Below are 27,668 nucleotides of genomic sequence, written 5' to 3' on the forward strand. Positions count from 1 at the left end.
GCCATGTCATGACAGTTTGCTGAACGGCTGTATCGGTGTCGAATCGCTTACTACCCAGGTGCTTTTTCAAGGATCAAAAGATATGGAAATCACTGGATACCAGGTCGGGGCTGTAGGGAGAATTGTTCAGTACCTGCCACCAAGCAATTTTTCCGAGCGCCTGAATATGGTAAAGCGGCAACATTCACGATTCGTATGTAAGCCGCACTCACCCCATGTCATTTCTTTCTAAGTGCGAGACGATATCTAAACATGCGATATGATGAACGATGGATAGGTAGAGGAGGACTTGTAGTTAGTTCATCGGATTTAAATCTTTCTACTTTTATCTTTGGGGTTATGAAAAAAGACTACTTTACACAACAGTCATAACCACACCTGAAGAATTGTAGCATCGGATTGTAGGTGCCTTTCAGCAAATGAAGAATGATCCAGGGTTGCTCGAGCGCATTCTTGGGTCTTAGCGGAGAAGACTAGATAGATTGATTCAAATGTTGTTGCTGTTGTTGTTGTTTTCTAATGCCAGGTGTTTGGCAATAAAGTCATTTGACCTCTTGCACTCCAATATTTTTCAAAGATATTATTATGGTTAGCCACTGAAGCACAGATTTTGAGGTGTTCCGAATCCATTTCTTGGTTTGAGTTGCACAATGGGCAGTTAGGGAACTGATATATTCCAATTCAATGCAGGTGTTTGGCCAAACAATCATGGCCTGTTGCCGATCTAAATGCAGCTACAGACGATTTTCGTGGTAAATCGGGAATTAACTGTGGATTATGATTCGGAGAGTTCCATTCTTTCCCTTGAGATTGTGTTATCAAATTTTGTTTGTTGAAGTCTAAGTATGTAGATTTAAATGTACAGTCAGCAATTTGAACACCTGCTGTAAAATTTTTCAGTTAACATGTTCATATTATACTGTACCTAGTTTATCTTCGATCTTTATTGTTATTCAAACAAAAAAATCTTTTTTGTATGTTTAATCTTATTTCTGTTGTGTTGAAGCCAAAGTTTAGAATTTTACTGTCTGATGATGATAAATTAAATAAAATTGTCACTACTTTTGTTGTAATTAGTACTTAGTATTCAGCGGCCCCCAACCAGCATAAAATGGCATTATCTCGCACATGTTTAATTTTCAGACCGTTGTTTACTGGAACGTTTTTGCTTCTCTTCCTTTTTACTTTTCGTCCCAAAATTGTTGACCTTCACATTCGAAACATGTGTTTTTTAAAGCACAGTTAATTTTTGAAGTATCTTGTTTTAGAATGATAAGATACAGTATGTAACAGTTCAATAATTTTTTATCAGTTTGTGCATGAAGGAGTTGTTAAACTTACCTTGAAGGTTGTGGACTTGGAATATATTTGAAATCGCTCATTTTTTTGATAAAGAAAACACACAGGACGCATATTAATTTGTGTATTAAAGCCTAGATCATATATGTAACAGATAACTCATCGCTATGTTAAAATCGGCAGCATTTTGAAGAGAACAACCGCCAGGATCGCCACCCGTCCGCCGTAAACGAACAGGAGATTGCAGTACAGTCACTAATGCAATTCAAAGGGAATTATGACGTGACTACTTATGTAACAACTAGATGGCAGCGCAGTAAACCTGACAAATTTGTTAACCTCAAAGCCTATAAGGCCGACCTATCTGTAACATATATGATTAAAGGCATAAAATTGCACAGAAACATGAAACATGTAAAGTGTGACTATTCATGCTTACAATTCCCATCCTCGTTAAAATTATCACAAATACAAACATGTGATTGAATATGATTCACAGCATCACTATTTAAAAATTTCATAAAGGATTTCACTTCATTTAACTTTTTCTTTTTTCGTTTACAGGAGACTTATTATTTTAAGCTTTATTGGAAGGAATGACTGCTTTACATTAGATTTCAATACCTGAAATACTGTGGCATGATACCATTCATTGTGGTGTCAACAGAAACTTCATCGATATATTCCCTACTGAACCTGAATAGATTATATATTGTTACACTGAACTTGTCCTTATTTCCAGTGACTCTGTCATTAAAGATATTTTTAATTCATTCTGAAAATTAATTATTTCATTACCATTTACAGTATAATCAGGCAATTTCTTTTTAAATAGTTGAATGTATCATTCATACATTTTCAAGGACTCAAATATGTCTTAATTCTTTTTCAAAAACCACAAAACGCTTCTTCAGAAATTGAATAGTCAGAGTTAAAATATATTATTAATATGTTTACAACTGCTGTTCACAAAAGAAAGCAAATTCTGTCACACATGCTCCATCGTGCAGACCTCCAGTGCGCTGCATCAGGCCACAATTACCCTCCCTGCCTTGATTAGGTTGGTTCGGAGCCCACTTCATGTATCCTGTAGTGTTCAGAGGCTGACCTAGAGGTGACAAGTAAAACATTTATTACATTCTTACACTCAGAAGGCCTCATAATTATCCAAAACTATAGTTACTTCATAGTTGATATATGGAATTAAATGGGAATTGAATGGCTCTCCTGCCCTACCGGTAGGCCTATATTTCTCAATGTGATTCTATTATTTTGAAGCTACGATGTTGAATCAAAATAAATATCTCTACCCGCATTGTATGTGGTAATTTGACTTGAGAGTGAAGTAAGGACAGGAGAAGAAATATCAGAAGGGTGTGAAATAGGGAGAGGAGTACGTCAAGGATGCCCTTTTTCACCTACACTGTTGAACAACTACTTGGAGGATTTAGTGAAGAACTATTTTCAGACAATGGGAGGAGTGATAGTAGTAGGAAGAAGAATAAAATGCATAAAATTTGCTGATGATATGCCGTTGTTAGCAAAAGAGGAGATGATACTAAGGGATTTGATTACCTGGATGGGTTTTTCCGAGGTTTTCCTCAACCAAAAGGCAAATGCCGGGTAATCTTTTGGCGAATCCTCGGACCTCACCTCATCTCACTACATCTCGCCAAAATATTGTAAAAAATTGCACAAAATTGTAAAAATTGTAGAAAATTGCTACATTGTAAAACTGTAAAAATTTGTAAAAATTTGTAAAAATTGTAATCGTAATATTGTAAAATTTTGACTTGTTCCACATCTTAAAGCTTCATTGCTCATGTAAGATCTATGGAATAAAATGAATGAATGAGTGAATGAATGAATGAATGAATGAATGAATGAATGAATGAAGTATGCTACTGGAGCTAAATGACAGCATTGAGCAGTATGGGATGAAGATAAATGCAAACAAAAAGAAGACCATGGTCATAGGAAGAGAAATAAAGAAGGTAAACTTCGGAATTCTAAATGAGACAGTGAAGCAAGTGGACAGCTTCAAATACTTGGGAAGCTTTTAATAGAATTATATTGAAACTTATTATAAAGAGAAAAAAGAATTGGCCGTTTCACTGGCTGAGAAGAATCTGTCTACTGAAGGTTGGACTGGAAAGAATGGTGAAGGAGAGAAGGATTCGGGGCAGAAGAAGATATCAAATGATAGAGGACATTAAGATATATTGATCATATTCGGAGACTTACAGGAAGGCAGAAAGTAGAGGAGACTGGAAAATGCTGGGTTTACAGCCTTTGGGCAGAAAACTTAAATGAAGGATTATTACATTTATTACATTTATATGCTAACTTGTCGGACCAATGTGCCTCTTAAATATTTTTACTCTTGTTGTTCACTTCCCATTGTACACGATGAGTAGAAGTATTGAATTTTGTAATAGCTTGTATATTTTTTAATTTTATAAGGAAACTTTTTATACAAACTACATAGGATGTGAACTAGGGAACTATTTGAACATATTTTAAAACAGGACATTATCAAAATAAAAATGAAGCCAGACTTTCGAAGCTCCTTACAGAGCACGATTGACACTAGTGTCGTACAGTGTTCGAACATGAGAGCGGATATCAAGATATTACGAACTGCGCCCTACTATATAGGCATCTCAGCAGTACATGAAAGTGCAGAATGTAAACTAAAATAACAGAGACCATTGAAAATCGGTAAGAGGCCTTATGTTCGGTTCAAGTTTGCCGAGTCTTTATAGACCCGAAGCTTCCTTTACGTTTGTTCAATGTTTTCCTCCCCTTACATACGTTCGGTGCCTTTCTCCTTCGTTTCTCCTCTCCCTGGGCCTTTATGCTTTAGCTGCATAAGGACATATCTTGCGAAGTTATGCATAGTAATGAGCAGACAGTGGATGCGTGGTAACTTATCGCTGAATGTAGGTGCACATTTACTATATGTTACATTTTTTTTTCATTCAGACCATTGGATGAACAGGTTTTAAACGTAAACACACGACGTCAACGTGCTACTGTATCTCCATATAGTCAGAAGGAAAAGAAAAATAACGTACTGTAGTAGTGTAGCACATACCTTGCAAGTTCAGTCCTCGTCATCATTGATGCAATTACCAGTGTGACAGTAAACGACGATATATACTCGTAAGTTGTCGAAGTTGAATTGTCTTCGCCTATCGCTTAAATAGTTTTTGTATCGAGAGAATTTCTGAAGAAAATCTCTAAAATGGGGATCACTCAATTTCTTTAGAGGAATATTATTTGTACTGAGCATCATGTTGCACGTGTCGTTAGACCCGCACAACTAAATGATGATGATGATGATGATGATGATGATGATGATGATGATGATGGTTTCTCAGATTTCATTTCAACGCATTTCCTGTGCGATGTACTGTTTCATTGTTTCTTATAGGCTGAGTTGTTCTGGTTTTTATTTCAATTTTACATACATTACAACGATATTGTCTTCGTTAATACATAAAATGTCACTCTCATACTCCTTAATTGCATTTCGTATCTCTAAGCGAATTTAACGTTTTGACTTCGACATTATGAATGGATCAGCACTACACTATTCAACTCGTACTAAATACTTGAGCAGGATAACACAACTGCGTTGCAATGTGGACCGGGGTTCCTTCGTTATGTACGCTGCTGTACTCGCGAGGTATACAAAAGACGAACGACGCGGAACGTGCCATATACTCCGATACGAAACAACTTCACATTTCCTTAAGTCATCCCGCATCCACTGTCTAGTAATGAGTATAGTAATTGTTCTTGTTATTAATATGACTAAACATTACAAAAATATACGTGTAAATAAAACAAAGTATAGCTATTAAAAACGCTTATGTTCAAAGAACAGACTTATAGCTACTGTGCAATTTTCTAACGTGAGAGAGAAAACCAAAACATTACAAACTTCGTTTTATTCTGTATGGAAAACTAATCGGAAGATATGTACTGAAACATGAATAAGTGGGAGTGGAGGACAGCGAATATTTTTATAACAAGGTGAAACAAACACGACAGGCTTCTTCTGCAGACCGAACATCGACGAATGACGAACTTCATACTCGACTAACTTAAATCGAACTTATTGCCTGTATTGCACGTCGCTAATACTTCCAAAGTATAGTCACACAAATATTGTGATTTGAATATCGTGTGAAGAATGTAATTATAGCTATTTTCTTTTGGTAATTGGTATAGTAACAACTATCAAGTATTTGTAAAACATAATGTGATGTACCGATATTCACCTATATTTATGTTGATGTTTATTCATATTATTTTAATGAAAATTATCTGCTCTTACAACTAAATAAAACTTTAAAAAACTTGTTCTAAAATCCTTACCTAGCTAAAAGTATGAATGGATGGAAGGGACGGGTAGGAAAGTCCAGCTAATTTCAAGGGCACAAATCATACAAGCAATAAGTTCGAGCGAGCTGTGACAGAACCTATTTGAAAGCAGACCTCGGTTTTTGTCAAGCTCGACAAACTTGAACCGAACATACAGCTTGAAAAGCTCGACACTAATAGGGATATCCTGAACTAGCACCAACAGATAGCGCGCGTGTACTTTGAGGGATGCGCTTTGCGTTTGCATTTGTTTTCCGATATAAACATTGAGGATTTACGTAGTGTACTAGTAGTACATTAAATACTCTTAAAAACAACTCAAAATGCCAAATTTTTGTTGTGTTCCTATATGTAAAAACCAGGGAAAACCTTTTGTCTTCATTGAAGTTCCGAAATATTCTGCATATATGGTTTAAATTTAAAAAAAATTTAACTAATTAAATTGCGCCTCGAAAGTGCTACCTATTAAACAAAAATAACTAGGTACTTCAAGTAGGAATTGCTGGCTACAGTTTCATTTTGGAAGAGGGAAAAGAAAAATTAATAAAAACATACGCAAACTCAACAGCAAGCTATGTTAACTTAGATTATATTCAGTACTTCTAGGAGTCTCCGAAATTTACGCCCGCAATAAATTCTCGATTAACTGGGATGTTTATTATCCAGGACGATCCAAAGTGAAATCCATTTCTTGAATAATGTTTTTAATGTGCTGTAGACTAATTATTAAAACCATGTTTTTACTTCACATTTTCAAAATCATCCTACATAATATTCAAAACAGCACGTCCTTAACCTACAAAACATAGGAATAATCCTGATACTTCTGCGATCGTATTGTATAATCTTATCAAACATTGCATTTAATCTTTCTGCAACTAGAGACAAAAATACGGGTAATTCAATCTCGATAGTCCCTTCCCTATGAAAAAAAAAAACACATTGGTGGTTGCATATCCTGCTTTTAGGGTACGATACTTACAATATTAATGATTAAAGAGGTAATATTCACCTTCGACAAAGTTCCTATTTATGTATTTTTTTTATTCGTTCACTTCGTTCTCAGAGTTATCGTTTAGGTTCATGAATATTCACTTTACTCGTATCTATATTCTGCATACTGTAGATTTCCCCATCCATCTCTTAAGGGGAATCGCTCAGAATTATACAAATTTAAGCTATTATTTATTGTAAATTAAATTAAATTATGAGGTAAGAAAATATTGAGTTATATTAAATTATACCAGGTTATACAAAATAATGAAAACTTAAATATAATTTTGACACGTACAGAAAACCAAAAAGCGGGAGAACGTAATCAACTGTAGCATATGACATAATATACACCCTAAAAGATGTTGTGTCGCATGGAACGCTCCTGCTGTCTAACGGTAAAACTTCGCATAATATATCCCTATTCACACCACAACGATTTGACATCGTTTTTCAGCCCAATATTTTTTAATAGTATTACGAGAAGTTATTTCACAACTAATAAAATGGACACGAAATTAATCTAAAAATAATATAAAATTAATGCCTAAACAAACAAGAGACAGTACAACTCAAATTATGACAATTCATCGCAAGCATTCCGATAATGTTATGCTAGTGTGCTTTGTCGCAGACTACTAAGTAGCTAAACCATAACAAGAAAGCTAATGTTGTGCATGTGTTGAGGCTAAAAGCTCATCATTTACTATGAATTACTTCCGAGAATATAACGATTACTGCTGAGACCTATTTGCCAACATCTCAGTCGCTCTGATGCCGCAATTAAAAAAAAACGACCGCGAAAACTGCATCAAAATATTTTGCAGCATAATAATTCCATTCCGATTACTGTTAACATTACAAAAGCTGTTATAAAGAGGTCTGTTAGGAAGTTATTCCACATCAACCTTATTCTCTTGACCTTGCTCCCTCAGCCTGTTCACCTTTTCCACCATACAAATATTCGGGAGATATACTTTAATAAAATTGACTCGACTATTTCAACTTTAAATCACAGGATATCTTCAGCTATGAAAACGAAAAATTACATTAGGACTTCCGGAGTCAATCATGAACAATACAGGATAAAACTTATATGGATTAGTTTATATAATATTTCGTCGTTGTTCCTGCAATAACTCCTATGTGCAAAATATAGAATTGTTCAGTAGGAAGAAAAACACGTTTATTAATTTTATGGCAGTAGTACATAGGTGAAATATAAATTCTTACTTTTTCGAAAGAAAGAAATATAATTACATATAGGAGATTTTGTTATTTGCTGTATCGCTATTTAAGTTATTTAATAGAGGAAAAATCTGAAAATCGATCATTATGTCACATAAGATTTATTGCAGGAACAACGACGATTTCTTTATGTGAAATAAATAATTTTGTATTTAATAAGAAAGAATTAGTATATTAACTGTTCCATTGAGGAAAAAAAAAAACATAATAACTGATAGCTAGGTATTACAAACAAGTAAGGACAGTACCCACGACATAAAAAGCAAGATGCATGCAATCTAGTTTCTGGAATAATACTCCAATCTCACCGAAGATGGTGATCCAGTCTCCCTCGCTGCGGATGTCGCTTATGCCGATGTACACGTACTCGTTCCTATAATCAGAGTATAGTTTCGGGTGTCTAGCGAGAATCGCCTTTAGCTCTTCCGCCTCTTCTTCAGAATTGATGATGGCGAGGTGGGCACCTTCCTCTGCGCAGATTAGACGAGCTCTGTGCCAAATTTTTCCCTCCGTGTGCAGTTTGTAATATCCCAGTCCAGGAATTAGCTCGTAGTTGGGGCTCGGTTTACGTGGAGGAGCTGGAGATCATAACAATTCAAGACTTCAAGCAAATAAGAATCTTAGTAAAATATTCGTGAAAATTGTGTGTTTTTACTGTTATAATAATTTATGTACCTAGCCCTTTAACATCTAATACATGAAATTGGAAAAAAAAAAAAAACGTGGGAATGATAAAGGGAGAGAGGAGGAGAGAGAGAGAGTGAGTGAGTGGGAGAGGGGGAGAGAGACTGATGTAACGGTATGTTTGGATGGTTTATATTGTAATCCGGCAGAATGTAAATTTGAGTATCTTTTCTGAATATGTATGTTTACAAAACGACTTCTGGTGTATCAGTTTTTTACTATTTCTGTGCGCATGCGTCGATCGCCTTCGGCCTCCCACCTGGATGATGGAGGGGAGGGGGATCGTCGTGTGGAGGACGGTCGGAACGCGAGGCAGTTGGAGATCTGCCCTATACATTGGTTAAGATGAGAAGATCAATTGATCTGGAGAGATCAACTGGTTTGGGTTGAGTTTGGTATGTAATAAGGTTACACCGGAAGTCTGGAGGTTGTTATTGTGGCATTTGTTATGATGGGTTGAGAGAGTTTTAATGGATATATAAAAACGGTGTTGTTGGAGGAGATAAAGCAAGTCTTAATAACCTGATTTTATTAACTGATTAGTAATTGTAAAAATTCAAGATATTCTTGTTACTTGTTTTTTTTTAAGTTTGTTGTTTAATTCCGTTTAACAGAAAAGAAATAATAAAAGGAGACATATATTTTTGGGATTTTCTGAACTTATTAAAGATTTAAATCAAAACACTGGTATAGTGAGTTACCACTTCTACGTAGATTTCCCTCGAGTAGAACACGCACACATAAACATTGTATATTTATGCAGTAGAGGGGAGAACAAAGAATTGTACGCATTTCACAAAGCCATTTAATGATACTTTTGCAACGTGGTTAATGTAGTATGTGAATGTACGTAAGACCACTGGAAATATGGATATTAATTCTAATTCTCAAATATTGTTGTTCATGTCCGAAAATGTGTTATTGTGAAATTATGTTTGTATAATCATGTTACCAATGTACGAGTGTAAGTTAATAAGTATCCGTACTCTTTTTTTGCTAATTTATTACAACAATATGAAACTTAAAATTCCCTCATTTTTGAAAATAGTCCCTTCCTTTCTCAATGCACTTGGTCCACCATTGCACAAGCTTCCTGTTGCCCTCAGAAAAAAAGTTTTTCGACTGAGCAGCAAGCCACGTTTGCACCGCTTCCTTCACTTTTTCGTCTGTGGTAAATCGATGCCCTTTAAGGCATCTTAATTGGACCAAATAGATGGAAACCTGACGGGGAAAGATCGGAACTGTATTTAGGATTCTCCAACACCTCGAAACCGAGTATCTGAACAGTTTGAAGAGTATGGATGGCAGTATGTTGGCATACATTGTCATGCAACAAAGAAATTAACTCCTTCCGACAATAGACTTCTGCGTTTGGTTCAAATTGTGGGCTTGAGATCGTTGTTCAACATCTCATTGTAACGTTCAGTGTTTATCGTTGAACCCTTCTCCTACTAGTGTTGCAATATTGGCTCGTGTAAGTGCTAGAAAATTGTGAACATCACTTTTCCTGCTGAGGGTTGTTTTTGAGTTCCTTTTTGTCTGCAGATTCTCCATGCTCTGGAGTTTACTTTCAGGTTCAGTGATGAATCCACGCTTCATCTCCAGTGAATATTCGTTTCAAGCTTCACTTTCGTTAGCATGGTGGTCCAATAAGGGTTGCCAAATGGACTCGCTATTGTGCTTGTGCTCTTGAGTGAGCAGTTTTGGGATCGAACTTGCTCATAGACGTTATGAATAATGCCATACGCAGAACCATGAGTAATTTGCATATGGTTTCCCACGTCAGCGATAGTCACTCAGTGTTGGTATCACTAATGATTGTGAATAATCGCCCAAATCTTTCCTCCTCCTTGATGCTTGTCCGATTATTCTTGAACTTGCCAATCCATTCGTAGACACATCTTTTTTTAGTAGGTTATTTTACGACGCTGTATCAACATCTCAGGTTACTTAGCGTCTGAATGCGATGAAGGTGATAATGCCGGTGTAATAAGTCCGAGATCCAGCACCGAAAGTTACCCAGTATTTTTTTCGAATTGGGTTGAGGGGAAAACCCCGCAAAAACCTCAACCAGGTAACTTGCCCCGACCGGGATTCGAACCCGGGCCACCTGGTTTCGCGGCTAGACGCGCTGACCGTTACTCCACAGGTGTGGACCGTACACACCTCGGCGTAGTAAGAATTGTTCCCATATTGTGCAGAAAGCCTTCGATGGATTTGAGCTCCTGGTAGTCCACACTTTCAGACGACAAAAAAAGGTTTACCGCACTCTGCTCTTCTTTAGTACACACGGAGAGAGGTGCAGCCATGTCTACTGTGCAATAACTCACCACTAACTGGAGTGCTAATGATCAAACATTCCACATGCGCAGACAAAGGCATCACATGTCGACTTGTTGCTCACAAAGTGGTATAGCCAATCTACGTAACATTACAAGGGAAGTGTGGATATTTATTGACTTACCCTCGTAGTACGGTAAACCTACTTGAAAGAATAATATCTTAATTTCTAGAATACATGACTCCCAAAATATTAGGGGAGACTGTTGTACCTTTAGCATAGTGTACCTTTGAAGATTTTTTGTTTTTTATTTTTTGCTACTATCTAGAGGACTCAAACTGAAGTATATTGTAGGGAAAGCCGCTAAGCAGCTCTGGTCGTAGTTTTGGTTTGATTTATTGCAAATGTGAGTTCTGTGAACGAAAGAATCTTTTTAGTACCAAAAGTAAACATTTCGTTCATTGAGGGAACCCGTATGTTAAAATTTTAGATTTTCATGCATTTACATATTTTTAAGTAACTAGGCTGTTTTTGCATATAATGAGATAAAATTTTGAACACTCGTTCTTAAAAGTAGGAGAAAACATAATTTATAATTGCATATAAATCGACATAGTAGTTTTGGAATAATTCAGATGTAAATTATGCTAATTAATTATACATAATCAATTTGATAGGTACACTTTTCAAAGAATGTATTAAGCCTAGAGACTTGAAACTTTGGAGGACTAGTAATAATACTTTTGGCTATAATTTACTACCTCTGCTAGAATGCTGACTTATTTCTAACATTATTTAAATCAATTTCATTTTTTATAATTAATTTACATAGCAAAACAATCAATCCTGTGTGACTGGTAATGGAACTAATAATGTTAGAACAGTAATTGTGGTAGCAAACAGTTACTAATACAATAATAAAGCACTGTTCCAAATTTCAGACTGATAGCTGCAATAGTTTTTTTAGAAAAGTGTACCTAAAGTATAAAAAATGTAGTTTTGAGAAAACAGTGGATAAAGTTCAAACTTACAATTACTGTAGTTTCAATGCATCCCTGGATTGTAATCATCTTCCTTCTCCTTTTCTTCCTCTTCTCGTCTTCTTTTCTGTTTCCTCTTTGCAGTCCTATGCTCTTTTGACTGGGTTTGCATCGCTTTCTCAGCTTCTTTTACTCTTCGGACATCGATGGCACATAGCGCACGTTCCATATTCAATCCTGGTTTTATGCCCATCAACTCCAGAACTTTCTTTCTACTGCTACTTCCATCACTGAAAGTGATAACAGCATCCAGGACACCAGTCTTGAGGACATTCAGGCCCACAAACACTGTCTTTGGCAATCTTTCCCATATGCAGTTGTTGAAACTTTCATTGGGGTTTTGGGTGCAGCCGTGTGTACATTTCTCTAACAGCTTCTTGTCAGCAAGATCTCTGAATATTGGCTTTACCTTCAACATGACAGCTTCTGGTAGGGAATGTCTGTGATCATATACTTTATTTTGAGCTTGTGCCTTATTATAACCGCACCACGAATCCAGACCTTTGGGACAGAGTTGATGGTATGGTTTCTCGTTGGTTGAAATTTTATGGAAGTATGTAGCCCATACACTCTTCCTCATTTCTTCCACATTCCCTGTGTTCCTTCTAATGGCTAAGCCATAGTAGGTCTGAAAGAGATCAATTTCTGTATTGGTCAAACGACCCGCTCCAGCGAGTGTCTTGCCATCATCCAGTTTTATCCCCTTTAGCTCCTTCTTGAGTCTTCCCAGTCGTGCTCCCATTCTCTTGTGAACGTGGCCTATGCATTCAAGTTTTTCAATTTCTACCCCCTCCCCATAGGGTTTGTCTTCTTGTACCTTTTTGAAACCCTTGCTGTCACCATCACCAAGATATTGCACATACCGAATATTCAGAGAATCCTCAGACTGCCTAAAAATGTTCACTGCACCTTGCACCTCCATTCCTTCACTATAACCTTTATAGTTTTTTGTACATTTATGTACAGTTCCCTTTCCCTGTGAACATGTCTGACAATATTTAGTCAATATTTCCACTGCCAACACTTTGCCCGTGAGTAATGATGTTGCAGTGACAACACCATTTAGTGACGTATGCCCCCGCTTTTGCCAACTGCCATCGAAAGCCCCACATATGTCTCTGTTGTTACCATTCAACTCCACAGTTTCCATTGCAGCTTTTCTCATTGAGGCTTCTGCAATTTCAGAGAGGGATTCATTTATAAAGAAAACTTCTCTGTCAAACCTAGCAGGTGGAGGAGGAAGATTCATAATAGCACAAAATGTTTGTGCAGCGTGTCTGCCCTTACTAATGCTTCGCATACCATAAACAAGTCTTGTATTTACATTGTACAGCCTATTTCTGTTCATTGCAGATGTCATTGTGGACTTTACACTTTCACAATTACTGCAATGTAAATTTATTTTTGTTGCCAATCCCTTCCTGGAACTAATGTTTTCAAACATTTCCACACAGTCTTCACTATTGCAGTATTTGCATTTCACATGCTGTTTTATGAAGTCAGATAGTATACCTAAATCTATAATAATATTATTATTACTAGATGATGACACATTTTGACCTTCAGTACCTGTTATATTCTCATTCTCCAAATAAACAAGTTTTTTCTTGGATGAGCTAGGTGTAGGTTCATTGTTTTTCTCTGCCCTAACCTCAATGCTGGGGGTACAACTAACACTGTTTGTATTTGTATATTGATTGCCACGGAACTTACGTTTTTTCCGTTTATTAAAACTCTTTCTTCTAGGCATATTTACACAATAAGAGCACTATGAACTATATTCACAACACCACAAAATCACAATAAACAAAGCCACGTGCTAATTCACTCTCACAACTGTAACAAGCAAAGCACTGTTGGCTACTCTGTGCTAGAACAGAGTAGCCAACACAATTTTCGTCTTGTACATGTTTTCTTCTTCTTCTTACATGAATTCAAGGAAAAAATAATGATAGAAACAGCCTGCAGTCGAACGAACTACAGAAGTGGGCGTGACGCTAGCATGCATTTAAATACCCACGCACACTCAGCCATTTAAAGTCATAAAAAGACATTCAAAAAGGTCCTACCGCTAATAATGTATATATCAATCTGTTCAGAATTGAATAAGGAATAATATTAAGTAAAAATCTAAAAATGCATATTTTGGTCAATTTTAACATACGGGTTCCCTTGATATATGTTATCTAACATAAAACCAGATTGTATTTGTTACCATCCATTAAGTACAATGTGTCCCCTATCATCTCATGAGTAATGACATATTATCATTTTCATGATGTATTCGAATCTCTAATTTTGGGGGTCATATTTGTTTAAACGTGCACCCTCTTGTACCTTTGAACACAGAACATCCTGTACCATGGAACATGTTCCAAGGTACACAATACTATTGGTTTTGTCTTTCTTTTACTTTAAGATCAGGTCACGAAATAAGTCTGGACTTAAGAGGTCCCAAATTGATCCGGATGCCTTGAAGAAAGCTGTTGAAGCAATTCTTGTTCCTCCAGGAAATAAAATCTAAATCAGAGAAGCCTGCTATGGTTTATGATTGCAAATACATTTTAAATATGATTGTCAGTTCTTACAACTATATTTACACCTATATTACATGTGTTCTAACTTTCAAGAGGGTATGTTCTAATGTACATGAACCTGTTGTACCTTTGAACATATTACATTTTATTTTTTCCGTCCTTAATAGATGTGTAGAACAGGAAAATATATGCACGAAGTTGTAAAGGAATTTTCAATAATTATTTAAAGTATTTTTAATTAAAAAAAATGTAATTTCCCAAAATTAAAAAAAAAAACGAAATGTGAAAAGTGTTTAAAGGTACAACAGTCTCCCCTATTGTGTCCTAAAATGACTTATAGTGAGATTATGCTGTATCTATACTCTGTATAAAAATTTAAAAATAATTTAATTAATATATATATATTATTTTAATGTACCGAAGTACATATATTTGCACGCAGATATTCTGCGTCATCATACTCTTTCATCGCTAATTATTATAGTCTGAATTATTGAGATGTCACTTTTCAATTAATATTTAAAAAACCGGGTAAGGTATAAGGGAGTGTACAGCGGTCAAGGGGTGGAAAATCCTCTAATATAAATGAAAAAAAAAAATTATCATCCTGACAAGTGTTGGGCTGAGTGGCCTGTTACAGTCTCTTTCGAGATCTGTCAATGGACCTTTTCTCTCTCTCGATAGATACATTAAAATTTCCTTTGGAAATCAATTGTTCTTCTTTCTGTTGACGTGATTTTTCCAGTTTTCTTGATATTGATTAAAAAAGAATATCAGGTATCACTCTTGACCCTATCTTTTTGAAGTTATACGGACCCACATATTCACAGTCAGTACCGCAAATATGAATCTGTACTCCTTGCGTTTCACTTGTGGACGCAGTTTTGTACGTGCAACTAACTGTTCGCTTGTTTATTATAGTCATCAGTAGAGTAGGGGTCAAACTCTGGCTCGTCTGCAGGGAGATTTCGCTATACGAAGGTCTCCAGAATTATAGTGTCATCCCATAAAATGCAGTGTTCCCTACATTCCGAAAAATAGGGTCAAGAGATACACCCGGTATATTGATTCTTTCGTACAACTAAAAAAGAACTAAATTTTAGCTCACTGTGACACTCTAAGTGGTTCAGACTAAAAACATGGGAATTCTCTATTTATCGTCAGCTGTATTTGAAGGTCAAGTGGAAGCATATATGGACATGAAATTATATTAAATGTGCGTCATAACTCATTACATTTTCAGATCAATGTAGAACATAGTCAACGCTAAACTGATGTATAGGAACCAAGGGGTGTGTTTTTGTTTTCCTAAAGTTAAAGACAATGTTAATTAAAACAAAATCAGTTGAACCTAAGGCACATGATGATTTCTTTTTAACATGATCTTGATCTGTTTTAAATCGAGTTAACACTGGCAGATGTTTTGGCTGGGAATGTTATTATTCATGTAAGTGACGCTATGTGAAGGTTCGTCTTTAGGGTCGAGGAGAACTTAGTAAAGAATTCCTTTTGATTTTTTGTATGCCTGGTTGAGTTGCTGAGTTCTCCGAAAAGTCTAACAGCCAGTTTAATTGAATATAGAAGAAGAAAAGGAAAATACGGGCAATGCTTAAAGCTGGTAGTGAATAATAATCGATGTTCAGACTCGTTACTTTACCATTTTATTGGTTGTTCAGAGATGGTGGGACGCATATTGTACATAACTACTTTTCCTCGAAAGTCTGAAAATTATAGTTAGAACATTATTTACTTCTAGTCTTCATTATTCGTGATTTTTGTTCCTGGTTCTTACGTTGGGTGACATGTACCGGGACATCACTTTATTTTTCCTTGCATTTTTATTGTACCTGCGTTTCTGAATGTACTTGACTCCCACCCCTTTCACTAATGTCCTTTCTAACGTAGCCACACAAACTTACGGCCGCTGTTGATAGCAGTTAAATAAACAGTACAGAGTACAGTGTGTTTCACAAATATGTTGAATTTTCTATAGAAGAAAGAGCTTATATTATTGAAGTTTATTTTCACACAGGTATGGTGTGTAGCATAACTGAATTTATCTGTGTGAACTGAGCAGAAGTGAAGATTAGAGTTACCGAAAGTACGGTGTTCTATAATATGGTACGGTACTTAACAGTATTGTCCCGCGCCGTGGCGTCGCGGTCTAAGGCATCCCGCCTAGGACTCGCGTTACGGAATGCGCGCTGGTTCGAGTCCTCTTGGGGGAAGAAATTTTCTCATGAAATTTCGGCCAGTGTATGGGACCGGTGCTAACCCAGCATCGTGATGCACTTGGGGAGCTACGATAGGTAGCGAAATCCGGTTGCGAATACCAGCTATAACGGCTGGGGGATCATCGTGCTAACCACACGATACCTCCATTCTGGTTGGATGATCGTCCACCTCTGCTTCGGCATGTGGGCGTTAGGCCAGCAGCCGGCTGGTCGGTCTACGCCCTTCACGGGCTGTAGCGCCACGGATTATTATTATTATTATTATTATTATTATTATTATTATTATTATTATTATTATTATTATTATTATTACTTAACAGTATTATTTAAACAAGAGTTTTGTTTTACTGTTTGTAGATATGAAGGACAATGATGCAAACTGGAATTACAATATAACCGAATGTGAACAACAGTTTTTTTTACGCTTTCCTGATTATATAATTACGAAATATTTTCGTAGAAGTGTCATTAATCTGGTAGATAAATTTAAAGCAACAGGATGTACAGAAAGGAAAAAAAGTGTAAGAAAGCCAACAAAGGTGACAGAAGATGCTAGAGAAAGGGTGCAACGAAGTCCTAATAAGTCGGTCAAGAAGCTAGCTGTAGAAATTGGGGTTTCTTACGGAAGTGCTCACAAAATTCTCAGGAATAAATTAGGTTAGTAATATGCTGAATAAAGTATACATTACATAATGAATATAACCGCCTGAAGAGTTGAGTTTGTGAAAAAAAAATTTTTCCTACTCCACTATTTTTTTATAGAATACCGTAAAAGTAATGATGAAACTGAAAATCGTAATACTGTATTTCCCTGTAACTTAAATGGATACACTACTTTTCTCTCCTCCTATAGCTAGTAAAATGATTTGTTTACATATTGCACTAGTAAACCAAACTCATGTAATGGAAGGGGGGTAACAGTGTTTCCGAGTATAGCCAGGTTAATGTTAAAAATGTTGGTAAAAATAAAGTGATGTCCCTGTACTAGGTGTCAAGTAATTTCTGTAAAAAAAATTGGGGAATGAATAAAGGACCTAAATGGAAGCACAAATTATTCATGTAAATATATATTCAATTTCGATTTTTATTACGAGCATTTTTTTATTTTGGTCCTAACAGTGCAGTTTCAATGCATTATCATTACTGGAGGATTGACTTTTATTCATAATTTATTAATTCATTTCGTGCAATAAGCACAATTAGAATAAATCTTACAGAAAATTGTATTAATTTATCTTAATTCCACTACTCTTATTCCTGTACGTATAGTATTTCATTAAATCCTCTGTCACTTTTTTTTTTTTTTTTTAACTTTACTTACAGCTTTTAAGGAACCCGGAGGTTCAGTACCGCCCTCACATAAACTCACCACAGGTTCCTATCCTGAGCAAGATTAGTCCAATCCCTACCATCATGTCCCACCTCTCTCAAATCCATTTTAATATTATCATCCTATCTATGTCTCGGCCTCCCCAAAGACTCTTTCCCACCGGCCTCCCAACAAACACTCTGAATGCATTTTTGGATTCACCCATCCTTGCTACATGGCCTTCCGATCTTAAACGTCTGAATTTAATGTTCCTAATTATGTTAGGGAAGAATACAATGCTTGCAGCTGTACGTTGTGTTTTTAATTGGTTATATAACGATGCTGTGTCAGCTACTGAGTTACTTAGCGTCGATGGAATTGGTGATAATGAGATTATATTTTGTGAGATGAAGCCGAGAATTCACCGTAGATTACCTGACATTCCCCTTTCTGTTTTGGAAAACCTCGGAGACACCCAACCAGGCAATCAACCCAAGCGGGAATCGAACCCATGCCCGAGCGCAACTCTAATTCAGCAAGTAAACGCTATACCGTCTGAGCTACGCCGATAGTTTTAGGACCTTAATTAACTCCTGTAATCGTACATGTAAAGTATTACTTCTTCCTGAGTTAGTTCTAGCTCAGTATGTCAATATAAAATTTATACGAAACACTGGATCTTACCAAGTTGAATGTATGAGTCTGTTCCAAGATGTCATTCTTAAGAATTGTGTAATGCTGTACCGTGCTTGTATTTAGACTTGATACCTCTAAGCCTGAGGTGCAGTGCTCTCGGAAAGTAATTGTCAGATTATGTTCATTTTGAGGGGTATTGGGTTAGTTGTGGAACGGTATTCAGTGCGGTCAGTCTGTATGGTGTAGGACAGCGTTTCTCAAACAATGGTCCGCGGACCACCTGTAGTCCTCGAGGTCTGCCCTTGTGGTCCTTCGAAAAAAGACTGAAGAAAAAAAATCAAATTCAAACGAATTGCTTATCACACTATAGCTGAAAATGTCAGTTTGGAAATGACACATGGCAATCGCCTTTCACTTTTCCTCCCAGTACTGACATTTTATGAAATTTATTACCCTACCCGTCTACCGACTTCCCACTCTACTCTCAGTAACAAAAGAGGGATTTAAAGCACTATGATCGTGGGATTTCTTGCCATCTTTTCCTGCACATTTGGCGCCGCACAACCTAGCCAGGGGCCACCCGAATTCTTAACAGAGGACCAAAGTACTCAATCTTATCATGTATTTATGACTTTCTTAATAGTTTTGCCGACATCCAGTCTGCAGATTGAAATGGGAAATGGTCACATACCTTAAGTCGTACACCAAAATAGAACGTGCGAAATTGCATCTTTACTTCTTTCTGCGTAATTTTTTTATTTCTGTTTTTTCAGATAACGATATAAGAAATGTTACACTCTACCTATTTTAAAATCCTGGCGAATCAGGTCCAGAAATTCAAATTGCAATACTTTTCTAAATATTTTTTGTAACCAATCACAAGTAACTTATAACAGATTATGTGCATTGTCGATTCGTTTTTTGCGTGTTAGCAGTTAGTTCTTTGAAATCCTTCTTATATGGTACACTCTTGTAGTTGTCTATGTCTCTGTTAAATAGTGCCCATTATAAATAATGAAAAACTGGGTTCTATCCGATCTTTGAAAAGAAAGGAGCGTGATGATACGCTTCATTTAGGCAGTGTTAATAATTCAGAAGCTGTGTGTGAAGATATTAATATCAGTGATTATAGTGCCATTAATGGACTATCTAGACATCCAAATATAGAACTGTGCAAGAATCGGCAAGCTCATCCATCTCATTAATGTGAGTACCAACATTTATTTCATTTTTTTTAGTTAATAAGTTAAAGATTATCCAAATTCTATTAGTCTTGAATTATTAAAAAAAGAAATTGAATTTTCTTCTATTAACATTAACTTAATTAGTTAATACTAATATAAAATTAATTGAATTATAAATTAATTTTAATTCATTCATTCATTCTATTTTAAAATATAAATATACTGGTATTAAAATATGCTACAAAAATGATAAATTTGCTTTCGAAGGGAACAAGAGTAAGGTGGTCCGCGGAAGTGTTCTGACTTAAAAAAGTGGTCCCACTTCAGAAAAGTTTGAGAAACGCTGGTGTAGGATGTTCCGCTGCAGAGCACATCGGAGGAGGGAACACTCATATGGTAGGCCTACTCTTCGCTGTACTAACTTACCCTCTATTCACTTGCGCTAAACCGGTGCCAGGTCTGAATTCAAGCACTAGCATGTTTTATGTGAGCAATATTTTAGGAGCATCAGTTAGGATATTCATGTAAGTAATGTTTTCATAATAATTGTACACTGTTCAATATTTATTTTAAAATTATTTAGCACACTACAGAAGAGGATATTTAAAAATTTTAAAAGATTTGGTGGAAAAAAAATGAATATTAATTTCGAAAAAAGAAAATAGCAGATTCACTTTTTATACAATTCCAACGTTTCAATCTCGCTCATACCTGTCACGGTGGCGGTTATAACGACAGTCTCGCCTCCTTCACAGGTGAATGTGGTGTGGTCCATATCTAGGCTCCAGAGTCCCTCATTCTGCATACCCGTTACATCTTGTCCTTTGTGCTGCAGCATTGCCTGCAAGCGAAAGGCCTGTTCAAATTCGAGTCACACACTACACATCAACCTGGTTGTTGCCTGCTCCAACCGTGAGAGATACAATAGCTCCTCTGGTTATGACGACTACAATACAGTCTGGCCAAGTCTGACTTTGCTTGCACCGTATTCCGAATCTCACAGGACCGGTGGACAGCAATGACGTCACACTGCAGCGAAATAGGAACAAAACTGCTGGAAGGATCGATGGCTGTCGTGGCGACTGTATAAGTTGTTGTCTGTGCTACGTTAGCAAAATTTTGCGAAATTTTCGTACTGCCATCTCGTTCAAAGAAAAGAGAGCATAAACAATTTATTTCTTGAACCGGTAGTAATAACTGGTCCGTTGACATGTTCGCTCATAAGCCATTAACATATTGTTTTTACTTTGTGCTCATTACAAACAATACAGCAGAATCACCATTTAATTCGAGAAAAATTCGGTCCGGCACCGGGAATCGAACCCGGGACCTCTCATCTCTACGCGCTGAGTGCTCTTTCCAACTGAGATATGCCGGGACACGATCCACAGTGCCGGCCGAACTCCTCTCGTAATGTTTTACGGCCTTACTACCTGCACTTTAGCCATGTAAGTCATTCATGCAGAAGCGCATATTTAAATGACTTTATGGCCATATTCAACATCAGTTTGTGAAAACTGCTAACAGTTAATACATCACATATTCATTATATAAGAGGTCTCGGCTACCTCATTGAATATTACACGACTACTATGAAGTAGCCAATTTGTATTATCAACATATAATTCTAGAAAAATTCGAGAGGAGTTCAGCCGGCACAGTGGATCGTGTCCCGGCATAGCTCAGTTGGAAAGAGCATTCAGCGCGTAGAGCTGAGAGGCCCCGTGTTCGATTCCCGGTGCCGGAACGAATTTTTCTCGAATTAAAGGGTGATAATACACATTCGTTACTTCATAGTAGTCGTGTAATATTCAATGAAGTAGGCGAAATCTCATATATAATGAATATGTGATGTACTACAGCAGAACTAAAAAAGAACACACCGCCATGACAGAACAGTGCACGATGTCATTCGTCTGCTAATTCCCGCCCTATATAAGAACCAATCAGATTCACTGATGGTGGCTGATGGAGACTGCCACCACCTCTGCAAGCTGATGGCAACTGTGCGACATCGGTGGAGCATCAGTGACTCCATCGGTGAAATTCGGAACACCGTGATGCCATCGGATTGCTCAGCGCTGAGATTCAGAATATGCTCTTGGCTTTACGAGGAGTGGACCGGGACGGGTTACTATCCTTTGGCCCATATAGACTATAGACAATGAGTGTCCAAGTCATACAGGTGACTTGGGTGGCATTCGTGAATCCGATTCTGAAACGTGACTCATCTTGCCCCAGCCTATGATGGAGCCAGGTCCCGGTTCTTTGACGACTGGCTGGATAAGTAGGGAACGAAATTGAGGCACCGAAACATTGTCTACTGGCGGCTACAGGTTTAAGGCTACGGGTCGATGAAAATTGTGAAAAAAAAAACTATTAAAGAATGTAAATTTTGTTTTTAACTCTAAAGAATAAAATGTTTCGTTTTCTCAATCTGTGCTGATATTAGTATTATAAAAATTTTAAGACCATCAGGACGAATTTAAAGGCACCAGAGCGTGCAGCTTTAGCTCTTTAAGCTCACACTCAACTGTCATTCTAACAGGCTTTTTCTTCATTGTAACCAATTTTGCTTTTCATTCAGGTAATATTTCGTGCTGTTTCGTTGGAGAAAGATGTGTGTGGTAGGTCTGTATAGGAAGGAACGATATCGATAGTATATATCACATACATCCTTTACTTTGATTCTCATTTTCTCGATTTTCCAATCTTCAACATTTTGTAACATTCAAAATGCTCTAATGAATGCAGATTCTCTTCAATCTCAGAGAAATTTGGCACAGAAGTCCATAAAAGCACGTGAAGTAAATAGATACGTTGTTTGCTCCTACTCTTGAAATTATTGAAATCACTGTGTGTTTTAACATGTTAGTGCATGTTAGTGATAAGTTTTAAATAATTGAAAATTTAACAACTAAAATGTAAATATTATTTTTTTTTTCCAAAAAGGAAGTGGAAGAATATGAAAAGCATACGTCATATTTTGCATACATCTATAAGGAATAAATTGAATTTAGAATTTAAAGAACAATTTCGTAAACTTTGAAAAGTATAATTCAACTAAATGTTAAATATTATATTTTTTCCAAAAAGGAAGTAGAAGAATATGAAAAGCATATGTCATATTTTGCATACATCTATTAGGAACAAATTGAATGTATAATTTAAAGAATAATGTCGTAAATTTTCAAAAGCATAATTCATTATTTTAAAAAATAACTGCAAACATTAATTATATGTAAACGAATTGGAATAGCAAAGTGAAAATTTGTGTATTGCATGTCCATATTGTAAGAAATAAATTTAGTAATAGTTTCAGATTGATTGGTGTAAAAATGTAGAAGTTAGAATTTTCACAGATCCAAAACCTTAAGAACCACAGGATATAGGATGATGTCAGCTGTTTATTTTACTGATTACCTTCGGATTCGTATGCAAAAAAAAAAAAAAAAAAGGATGTCGCCTGAAGGGAGCTCTGATCATTCGAAGTTTAATGGGTGCGGGTTTTGTATTGTTTGCTGCATCGTAATATGTTGTTTCGACACAGAATGTAATTTTTCTGTTTCAAAATTCAAATTTTTTTGTCAGCAGTTCAGTTGTGGTCTATGTGAAGATGGTACTGTGAAGATATATTAAAATTCCGCCTATAAACTCTGTAACTTTGCCTATGCTTGTAAAAGAGACCGGTTATGATCATTTTTAAGCTAAGAACTAAAATATATTATGGTGTAACGTGTAAAAGTTGGGACACAAAAGACACATCGAACATCTGAAATTATTGAATGATTCGATTTTGGATCATTCCACTTTTTATTATGACTTGTATGTGATGTTGATATGTACGAATATTCCTGTTCCATGAAATTCAGAATCACTTGATTGAAAAGTATACGTCTAGAAAATTGCCGACTTCAACAACCATGCTAAAAGAATACTTACCCTCGTGTTATGAAAGAATTTTAAATTCTATACGATCATCCGTTCATAATAATAAGAGGGTTAAAGTAAAACTGAAGTGTGTTGTTGAGAAAAATATCTTGCATACTCCAAACACCGTGAAATGCAATATGAATTAAATAATGAACAGGTACAAGATTAAACACAAGATTATAATAGATATAAATAGACAGTGGACGCGGGATGACTTAAGGAAAACTGAAGTTTTTTCGTATCGAAGTATATGGCACGTGCCGCGCCGTCCGTCTTTTGTGTACCTGGCGAGTACAGCAGCGTACAAGTATTTAGTACGCGTTGAATATGTTGTGCTGATCCATTCATAATGGCAAAACGTTAAATCGCTCAGAGATACGAAATGCAATTAAGAAGTATGAGAGTGACATTTTATGTATTAACGAAGACAATATCGTGTGTAATGTATGTAAAATTGAAATAAAAACCAGAACAACTCAGGCTATAGATAAACATTGCAACAGTATATCGCACAGGTAATGCAATGAAATGAACTCTGAGGAACCAACTACATCATCATCAGCAGCATCATCATTTATTTGTGCGGGTCTAACGACACGTGCAACATGATGCTCAGTGCAAATATTCCTCTAAAGAAATTGAGTGATCCCCATTTTAGAGGTTTTCTTCAGAAATTCTCTCGATACAAAAACTATTTAAGCTATAGGCGAAGACGATTCAGTTTCGACAACTTACGAGAATATATCGTCGTTTATTGCAACGCTGATAATTGCATCAATGATGACGAGGACTGAACCTTGCAAGGTATGTACTACAGTACGTTATTTTTCTTTTCCTTCTGACTGTACGGAGATACAGTAGCATATTGACGTTTAAAACCTGTTGAGGCAATGGTCTGAATGAAAAAAATGTAACATATAGTAAATGTGCACTTACATTCAACGATAAGTCATCCCGCATCCATTGCCTAGATATGAACTGTTTGAAATTCTCGCCAATAACATCGTGTGACGTCGAAAGAATATCTTTTTAGTACAAAGATTGTTTCAGTGATAATCGAACAGGTTTATATTTGACAATTTAAGAATGTACACAGTTACACATTGCACTAAACTTTAAAATTAAAATTTAAAATCTATCACCATTTTCTACAACGAAGAGAATGAGGAAGTCATAAATATGTAGTAAATATGTGTTACAATCTGTTTGTTTTATTCACCTAACTATATAGAGAAATATTTTGATTGAAACATAGCAGTGCTGTGTAGAAGTCCCTGTACTACCCTGAGTTGATGTAAACAACACGACTTGTATAACACGCGATGTAGTTAACTTCATAGGTTCGGTGTCCGAAGTTCCATCCCTACTGATAAGTTTCAATGGCTGAGTGTCCTAAGCCATTTCTGATAGGTGGGCGATCCTGCCTCAGTCCCTGGTAGAATCAGGGACCTCTCGCACAGAGTACCCTAGGGGCCCGTCCCCCAAAGGCCTTCCTACATCAGCATCGGAAACTTGTATTACTCGCAGCCTGTTTTACTATTGCAGATGAAATATGAAATGAGGGGGAGATGAAAAGTGTTGGTGACATGATAGAGGGAAACGAGAGTATCCTGACAAAACTCTCTGCAACTTCTGAATTGTCCACCACAAATTCTAACACGATTTGCCCGGGGTTCGAAGACCAGCACTCTAGCACTGGAGCCACAGTCTGGTGTTTTACGTCGTACACTATTCATATCACTGGTTCTGTCTTCCGTACTTAGTGGCTCGTTCAGATGTGGCGACTAGAAAAATGGTCTGTTAACACTTAAGTCATGTTACTAACCTGTGCGATCCAATGACCCGTCTGATTGCGACGGCTGGTGACGGACAACTTCAGGTCTGAGGGTTGAAGGTTGTCGCACTTCTTGGGTGTTGTGCCCTCTGTGAACGCCATGACGCAGAGCAGCAGACACGTCGCCTTGAGAACCATCGAGATGTATGACATTACCTGTTCCCAACAATCAGATTGAAGTTTTTATTCCAGTAATGGGAATGAGTGTTCTGATGTTCGGTTCATTGTCAAGACTAGTTTGTGTGACGTCAATCCCCACGTGTCGTTTGACATACATTAAGAATTAATGACGTAATATGTTGAAAGTTTTTAATAATAATAGGCCTATCCAGGAGTTAGCATTAGTTATGTGTTCGGCATATGTAGAACTAATGCTAACCACGCATACAGTAACATAAATACAGACATGGAAATCCTACACATACAACCCAAAAACCAAAAACTCAACACACTAGAACAATATGAAATATACAGACACACTAAAACACACCCTAATCAATTTCTCAACACACAGATAAATTTCAGAACACACACACTATTTGACACAACTCTTCATCACACGAACGCACCCACACAACAGGCAGCGAAGTTGAGATAGCGCCGAGATCTAGTAGGCTCTGAGCATGGTGTTAAGTAGCACCGAAACAGCTGTAAGCCGCACATGCTTGCGTAATTGACACGAGTAAAATCGCCATTTAATCAATTATTTATATTCAAGTGTTAAAAGTAGTGTATGAAAGTTTCAACATGGAAAATACCTTCTTTAGGTTTCATAAAAATGATTACACAAACAATGAAATAATAATTTAAAACTGGCCCAAATTTCTTTTCAGTTGATCGGTGAACTGGCACACTGTATATGACACTTTTCAAAATTCATGTGTTCGTCACAAATTATGACATGTCTAAAATTTCAGGTATAAAACTTTTTTTGTTGTTTATCAACAATGATTTCTATGCTGAAAATGTCCTTTCGAGAATATGGGACGTCATGCGAGGAAATTTCATCGCTGCTTCTACGTATGCTGGACCTCAATACTAGGTTCTGAATTTAAATAAATAAGATAAAAGCCGGAAAGATGTTAAATAATTTCGAAAATATGCTCAACTCGAGAATAATGAGCATAAATCAACATAAATATTGAAAAATTGGAAGATGAAAGTTCTGTCTTGAACTTCAACTCGGATCTGTCAGCTTTAAGTGCTAGTATTCTATTTTCTTAGCTACCCAGGTTTAACTCCGAGCCCATCTAGTCCGAGATAGAATTTTTCTCTTTCAATTACCGAAACTAACGAACAGAAGGCCTAGTCTGCAAGCGAATATTTACTTAAATGTTTGTTGCATAGCCTACTTATTCTCGACAAATTTGACATACGTTTTTTCACCATCTGTTGTGAAATTAGAATGATTATTCATTTCCAAAATAAATTTGTGTGTGATACTGCAACTTTCCTTATGTCTAAACTGTAACTATACCAAGAAATAACAAATTTATCAAATGAATATAACTTGAGAAATTTTAGCAGAGAACTAAATTAATAATTGTATTGTAGAAATGTAGCTTGATGCCAAAATATGTTTGACGCAGCTCACAACTTCAATAATTTTATTATAACGCCTCCACTACTTCGTCGCGGAATTAATAATGATATATAGGCTATCATCATAATCCATTTCTACATGTCTTTTTCCAGTCAATAATTTTTAAAGGTTTAGTTACGTAATTATATATATATATATATAAATTGAGCCTTTATATTATATTAACAGATTATTTGAACACGTAGATATTTTTCTTACCTGCAAGTAACAAGATCTTGAAGCCTTAGACTATTCTTCTTGGCCCTGTGAACTTATTAACGTGGAGAACTATGTCGACTGCTTATATACTGCTGTTGAAATCGGATTATGAAGATGCTGGATTATTTTTAATTCAAACATCTGTTTGTTATCATGTTATCCTATGTGGAAAGTATTGTGGATTAATATAAGCTTCATTCACGTTTTTATGAGATATACAGTGTGTTGAATTGTTGGTGTGCCATAAGAGAAAAACAGGGATT

The 27,668-nt window shown here is 36.3% G+C and overlaps 2 protein-coding genes across 2 annotated transcripts in view; one reads left to right on the forward strand and one right to left on the reverse strand.

The window, feature by feature from the left end:
* Nucleotides 1-27,668, forward strand: part of LOC138695280 (uncharacterized) — an 815,404-nt gene that overhangs the window by 458,766 nt on the left and 328,970 nt on the right. The gene's annotated exons all lie outside the window — the stretch shown is intronic.
* On the reverse strand, nucleotides 1,409-27,463 carry LOC138695279 (hemolymph lipopolysaccharide-binding protein-like). The gene is made up of 5 exons (XM_069819715.1): nucleotides 27,406-27,463; nucleotides 25,596-25,760; nucleotides 20,549-20,678; nucleotides 8,241-8,510; nucleotides 1,409-2,407 (listed from the first exon to the last, which is right to left on the reverse strand). Exons 2-5 carry the CDS (start codon nucleotides 25,755-25,757, stop codon nucleotides 2,253-2,255), a joined length of 717 nt encoding a protein of 238 aa, XP_069675816.1. The 5' UTR covers nucleotides 25,758-25,760; nucleotides 27,406-27,463; the 3' UTR covers nucleotides 1,409-2,252.

The sequence above is a fragment of the Periplaneta americana genome, chromosome 2, assembly GCF_040183065.1.
Source record: "Periplaneta americana isolate PAMFEO1 chromosome 2, P.americana_PAMFEO1_priV1, whole genome shotgun sequence".
Taxonomy (NCBI): domain Eukaryota; kingdom Metazoa; phylum Arthropoda; class Insecta; order Blattodea; family Blattidae; genus Periplaneta; species Periplaneta americana.